The following is a 6,749-nucleotide window of genomic DNA, read 5'->3' as shown; positions in this document are numbered from 1 at the left end:
CAGGGAGGGAGGGAGGGAGGGAGGGAGACCGGTCCCAGGCCAGCGGTGGGAACAGGGTGGGGCAGGACCAGAAACTGGGGAACAGAAACACCCACACGCCCAAAAGCTGAGAGATGCCAACGCGCTCGCTCCCACCGCGGCCGGCGATGCCAGAAGGAGCCTCTTTGTATCCGGCTCGGCAGCCACGGGGGCTGCCGCCCTCGGGCTTCAGGTGTGCGCTGGTCAGCATGCAGAAGAGCCCCGCGCTGGCAGCACACGGATGCTCGGCACGGATGGAGCTGCCCACACCGGTGCTGGCAGGGGGACGTGCGGCAGCCCCTGCCAGAGGTGAGTCGAGCCTCCGGCCCTTCTCCCTAGCTTCCTAGGGCCGTGATGGCACTCCCACCAGCTGCTGTCAGCATCAGAGATGACGGGGAACGGGAACCCCATCCTTTGTGGGTGGAGCAGGGCAGCAGGCGCTTCTGCCTGGGCTGGGAGCCAGCACTCATGGCGTGAGGGCACGGAGGTCTGCGGGAGCGAGGGGTAGCAGGTAAAACTGCACAGGGGAAGAGGAGTACCGCCGCAGGAGGTGGCTGAGGGGACCTGGCTTTCTTCTCACGAGTAATCTGAAATAGGCCAGACAGCGTTCTGCGGCACAGGGAGGGCATCACGGAGAACTGCAAGGGCAACACGAGGGAGAAGCAGCACAGTCTGCCCTTCCCTCTGCTGTCTCTGCAGAGACCCACAGTGCTCCGAGGGGGCCACGCTGCTCCTGCTGCCCCTGGTAACGCAGCCCAGGCGGCTCCAAAAGGGATCACAGCCCCCCAAAACTGGCTGCTGATACAAGACGACTCCTGCAGTGCAGGCACTTGGTGGGAACTGGAGGAGCCAAAGGCTGGGAAGGATTTACTAGGGGTCCCCAAGTGGTCACAACTGCCCCAGGGCATCAGTGCTCAGCTGCCTGCTTCCAGCAGCACTGAAATGAAAAAAGGAGGGGGCAATAACCCGCGCAGCAGGTAGAAACGCCTCATAAAGTTGAGTCTGGACCTGAAACACATCCCCTTTTTCCAATTTTGGTCATGTCTGCAGGTCTATGCAGCTGAGTGAGACCAGTGAACCATCCTGTCTCACTGGACTGTCTCCAGTATAGAGCAGAGTCACACAGAAGAGATCCCCTGCCATCAAGGCTCACGTAGACATCAGCTGAACTGAGGTTTTAGCCCATAAAGGAAGCTCAGCCGACGGACCCAACAGATCCACTTGGACTACGTCCCAGAGATGTTACCAGGCAACCATTTCTGACTACCCCCAGCCACTTCTGGCCCAGCCAAAAACCTGCGGGGCAAAGTCAAGGTGAGATCAGGACACCAGCTGCAGAACTGCCGCTCAGTCCTCTCCCTGCGTGAGTAGAGACAACACTGAGAAGGCCCCAGGAAAGACCCGTTCTTTCCTCAGGGGCAGTTTTATCCTCCTGGAGACTCAGCCTGAATGCTAGCCTGAGGAGGGATTCCTGGAACGAGCGAGCAAGCAAGTTGGGGAGTTGCCATCTCTGGAAGAGATTGCTGAGCAGATTGGCTGCCGCATTCATGTTTAAAATGTCCTCAGCAGAGCACCTGACCCGCTCCTCACATCAGAAAAGACAAGGTAAAGGGGCCAGGAGGGAAGATACGAGCCATAGGCAAGAGGGCTCTTTCGTGGAGCCCCAAGACTGTATAGGAAGAGTTCCCTATTTTAAGGGGATAAATATTTGCCTCAGCTGCTTTTTATGTCCCATAAAATACATCAGGGGAAAAAAGCAGCAATATTCAAACCCTAGGCTGTGTCTTCAGTTCATTCTGTTACCAACGTAGCTAATGAGGTGTTCCTTCAAGGGCGTTACCCGAGAAGCTTTCCTAGCTCTTAGCCCCGCTCATGCGACCAATCTGCCTGCATGTGCCTGCTTCCCACGTCAGGCAGAGGCCTACGCCAGTCACCTAGGCAGGACAGCACAGCCCTGCTCAGTCCGGTTTCCCACTCATCCATTTTATACCACCACTAAGAGATGGGAGGAACATGCTTTTAACAAGTTCCCGGAGGCTTTTATTTACAGAAGCTGTTTGTCAGAGACTAGAGCTTCTTGGTTTCTATCTGATGCTGTCTTGACTTCTCTAGTCTCTGAAATAAGATGCCAGTGTCAGGTCCAAGCTGTCTCCCTTCAAAGGGACATGGCTTCCCATTGTAGCGTGGCAGAAATGTCAAACTTGAGAGACCTCTCTCTTCTGGCTCAACAGCCAGCCTGGAAAGCAACTTGTCTGCAGTGTGTGGGATCACAGGCTGCAGGAGGGTCCCGTAGACACGCAGGCATTCCAGCGTAACGTGGATGATGGTGTCAAGCCAGAGCTTCTCTGCGGGGTCTTTTTGGTTGAGTTTCCAAGGCCTGTGTCTCTGGAAGAAACTGTTGGTCTGCCTTACGCACAGGGCAATGCATTCTAAAGCCTTGTAGATCTGGAAACCTTCAAAATAACTAGCCACCTGCAGAGGCAGAGAAGCCACAGATGCCACGAACTCATAGTCTTCAGCAGAAGCCCTACCCACGGCTTTCGTCCCCCTGTAATCCAAGATCTTTGGAAAACAAGACTCTGAGAAACAAGGGTAAGTGTTGCTGGGGTTAATGCTGAGGGCTGTTGACCGATTCAGAAGCCCCCCAAGAGCATCCGCCAGTTCTGAATTCACTAGCTTAACAACCTTCTCATCGTAATAGTCACAATCCCGCTCAGGCACACCCTGCCTTAGCAGGAAGTACCGAAATCCATCTACTGTGTACCGTCCAATACAAGCAAAGGGGTCAATCACGTTGCCCAGGCTTTTGGACATCTTCTGTCCATGGACAGTCCAGTGGGAGTGCACAAAGATTCGCTCGGGGGGAGCCAGCCCTGCTGCCATCAGCAGTGCTGGCCAGTAGACGGCGTGAAACTTGAGGATGTCCTTGCCCACAACATGGTGCGCAGCAGGCCACCACTCACCGTGTGTCTCAGGGTAGCCCACCACGCTCAGATAGTTCACCAAGGCATCTACCCATACATAAATAGTTTGTGTTGAGTCACTGGGAACAGGAATACCCCACTGCAGCCGGCTTCTCTCACGAGAGACGGACAAGTCTGGCAAGTCCTCTTCCAGCCAGCGGAGCACGTGCTGGTAGAAAGGGTCAGGGGAAATGGCGTGTGGGTTGTCCCGGAGCCACTTCTGCAACGGATCCCGGAACGCCGAGAGCCTGAACATGTAATTCTCCTCTTTGGTCCAGTGTACCTGAGAAGGCAGGAGAGAAAAGAACTATGGCCCAAACGCTCTGCAAACAGTTTTACAATTTGCACGCAGCATTCTCAGCGTGGAGTTTGTCGCACGCTCCCTCTGCGTCTGGGTGTGCTCCCCACCACATGCAAAGCCCCTGGTATCTTTCCATGACTAGTAGGAACCTCCTCTCCAAGACACCACCTCCCTGGGTTCCCCAGGGCAACACGTGAGGACTTAGGCACTTGGGATGGCTCAGCACTCTGCTGTTAAAGATGCTCGTGCCCCCAGGGAAGGAACACCTTTCTACCTGCCAGATTTACGTGTCGTCAGGCAAGAATTAGGGAGACGAGAATACACTTTCTTAAAAATGTAGTTCTGCAATAATAGTAGAAAATCATGAAAAGACAAAATGACATTGTTAATTACTGCCTAACAACCCTGGTGCATGCCTTTGCTTTTCTCCTAGGTGCTATGTTCCTCTTTTTCCCCGGTTTAAGCATTAGTGCATCTTAGTTGCTAACTTTGTTCGCCTGTAATCATGTTTAAGTACTGACAGCACTTCTCCCACACATTTAAATTCATTAAATGACACATTTAGCTATATCAATGAAAACTTTGTGGGTAGACAGGGTATGAGCGAGCTGTGTAAAGGCACTCAAGAGACCTACAGCTAGGCCAAGAATTCTTACCTCTTAAAGCTAAATAAGGCTTTAAGATAAGAAAGTATAGGCTTTGGCATCACGCAGGAGAGTTTCAGTTTCTAGCAGTGAACCCAACAACTTCTGACTGAGCAAGAAAGCACCTCACTCTCAATACAAGCAGTAAAAAGCCTACCACACCTCAAGCTGAGATACCCTAAGGAATAATTAGTCCTAGCGGCATGAAACTGCTTTATGATATAGTTGAATGTATCTAATTTCAGCAGCAGCCTGTAGCAAATACTACCTTCGCTTACTGGATTAGAAGGTCACCCCAAAGGAAATATTCTCCCCTACACAAGTCATAAACAAGTTACACAAAAATGTTTTGGTCCCCCCCCAAATTCTTTATGTTCTTCCATAACCTTTTTTGGTTTCTGGGTACCAGCTCTCGGCACTCTGTCCAGGAATAACACTTCACACAGAGCCAATGCCATGTCCTCCATCCAATATTCCCTTTTACACAATCCAGCGATCCTTTTGGTAACAACTCAGGACGCAAAAGCCAACTCAAAGTGGGACCTGCAATCATTTCTTCTGAAACGCTGACCAAGTCTGGTGTTTGGCTCTGAAGAGCCCACCTCACATTACCCACCGAGTGCTGAGAGCTGAGCTACCTATCAGCTAGCCGCCTGCAGAAAAGGTGGTTGACAGGTGCAGAAAGCCGCTCAGTGGGAAGAGGAAAAGAGATTAGAAATAGGCTGTCTCCTGAGAACTGGTAAGTTAGAGCCTGGAGCACGCAGAGAGGTTGATAAAGGGCAGAGTAATTTTAACAACCTGCAAAACCAGTGTCTTTGTTCAAGGCTTGCCTGTGAACAGTTACTGGAATATCTGCCCTGCAGAGAAATCTGCGTGCCGTCTCTCCTGACCTTCAAACAGCCCTGACCTCAGGAGCACAGGATAATTCAGGAAGTCTCTAGTCCAGCCTCCTGCTCACAGCAGTCACCTACGGGGTTAGAACAGGTGACTCAGGGCTTTAGCCAGGCACATCTTGAAAACCTCTAAGGATGGAGACTGCAGAACTTCCCAGGCAGCCTGTTCTGCTGCTTGGCTGTCCTGATGAGGAAAAAGTTTCTCTGTAAATCCAGTCTGAACTTCTCTTGTTTCAACTTACGACCATTCTCTCATCCTCCTGCCACATACCATTAGAAGAACCCGGCTCCGTCTTCTTGATGACCTCCTCGTAGCTATCGGGGAGCTTCTGCCACTAGGCCCTCCCCAAATCCCATCTTCTCTGAGGTTGGAGAGGTCAGCTACCTCAGCCTCTCCTCAAACAGCAAGTGCTCCAGCATCCTAACCATCTTGGTGGCCCTCCGCTGAACTTCTTCCAGTTTCTAAATTGTGTTTCCTGTATTGGGGGGGACGGAAAACTGGATGCAGTACCTAGATGTGGTCATTGGAGTGCTGAGTAGAGGGGGATAATCACGTCCCTTGAACAGGCATTGCTCCTGTTCATATAGCCCGAGATAATCCCGTTGGCTGCCTTTGCTGCCCGGGCACACTGCTGGCTCACGTTGGACAGTTTGATACGCAGCTCAGGCAAGTAATTGTTCTCAGGGTATATTTGACTTTGACGCCTGCTGGCTCTATTTTAGATCTAAAGAATGATTTCTTTGCCTGGGAACTTATCTTTTCCCCAACGACATAAGGTGCTTTATCAAGAGATATTATTTGCCAACATACCCCTTTCTGTGTGAACCAACACTCCTATGCCCCAGCCTCGTACAAATATCACAAGAGCATAACCTCTGCTTAGCTCTGAAGCGTGATTATCTGCAACTGCTGGATTAAATCATGTAACTCCTGACACCTTACAGAAAACACAGCGTCAGAGAGGCTCTCAGTCAGGTACCACACTCCCGGTTGCATCGCTATTCGGCCATCAGACTAGACCACAGGCAGATATGTTACGGTGTTTTACATAGGGCCGAAACCCACGTAACAAGACTGATGAGAAGTGTCCAGAGGCCAAACTGAATCACCTCACGAAACAGGTCTGAAATCCGGCCACCCAATGAACACCTCAGTTATAAACACCTTTATCCTTCCGTACAGCTAACTTCTTTCATCGCTGCTTTAAAACACTGTTTCCAGGCCAGCAGCCTGTGGAACCCAGCAGCAGCTGAATCCTTTCCATGGCACATGGCTGAAATTTGCATCTGCCGGTTGGGGTTTTGGCGGCTCTCCCTTGCATAGCCACACACCACTATGAACACAGAAGAGACGGTCTATGAAATACAGGCGCGTCTCAGCTGACATGAATTACAAAACGCTACAGGAAGCATTAAACACCCCCAAATTCGGCCAGACCAGAGCAACAGATGAGTGCGCCGTGTTTCCGCAGGAGTAGCCGCCCTTGACTGGGACGGTGAAGGTGCCGTTACCTGATGGCCGGTCTCCAACGACACCTTGCACGGGTGACCCTGGGCATCCCTGCGCTCAGCGAGCTGGCTCTCGGGCAGGAAGCACTCCTCGGGAGTGCAGTACCAGCCCTCGTAAGACCCTTTGTAGAGTGCCCCGCCGTCCCGGAGGGCGCCCCAGAAGTGACGCACGGCTCGCTGGTGGCGGGGCTCGCTGGTGCGGGTGAAGTCGGTGAAGGAGACGGCGGCCTGGGTCAAGGCTTGGTGGAAGAGGCCCGAGACCCGCTCGCAGAGCTCCGGGGGAGACGTCCCTGCCGCGGCCGCGGCCTGCTGGATCTTCAGCCCGTGCTCGTCGGTCCCTGAAACGGCAAAGAGGCCGAGGTGCCGCGGGGGCCGCGGGGAGGCGGAGCGGGGGCCGGGCCCCCCCTGCCCCCGCGGGGAC

General features: G+C 52.9%; 1 protein-coding gene across 2 annotated transcripts; it reads right to left on the bottom strand.

The window, feature by feature from the left end:
• Positions 1 to 2,033: 2,033 nt before the first annotated feature.
• On the bottom strand, positions 2,034 to 6,720 carry MARS2 (methionyl-tRNA synthetase 2, mitochondrial). 2 transcript variants are annotated; one of them, XM_019470527.1, is made up of 3 exons: positions 6,332 to 6,413; positions 5,985 to 6,153; positions 2,034 to 3,264 (listed from the first exon to the last, which is right to left on the bottom strand). In XM_019470527.1, the coding sequence occupies exon 3, from the start codon at positions 3,235 to 3,237 to the stop codon at positions 2,086 to 2,088; it is 1,152 nt and encodes a 383-aa protein (XP_019326072.1). In that variant the 5' UTR covers positions 3,238 to 3,264; positions 5,985 to 6,153; positions 6,332 to 6,413; the 3' UTR covers positions 2,034 to 2,085. The 2 variants fall into 2 exon arrangements, with proteins under 2 accessions (XP_019326072.1, XP_019326071.1); XM_019470526.1 differs by lacking the exon at positions 5,985 to 6,153 and having other exon boundaries at positions 6,332 to 6,720.
• Between the last annotated feature and the right edge of the window lie 29 nt (positions 6,721 to 6,749).

This window comes from Aptenodytes forsteri, unplaced genomic scaffold, assembly GCF_000699145.1.
Source record: "Aptenodytes forsteri isolate BGI_AS27 unplaced genomic scaffold, ASM69914v1 Scaffold191, whole genome shotgun sequence".
Taxonomy (NCBI): Eukaryota; Metazoa; Chordata; class Aves; order Sphenisciformes; family Spheniscidae; genus Aptenodytes; species Aptenodytes forsteri.
This window is presented reverse-complemented; position numbering and strand designations above follow the sequence as displayed.

What these genes read in the sequence shown, in the direction of transcription:
- MARS2 (XM_019470526.1), bottom strand. Translation starts at nt 3,237, where the DNA reads ATGTTCAGGCTCTCGGCGTTCCGGGATCCGTTGCAGAAGTGGCTCCGG.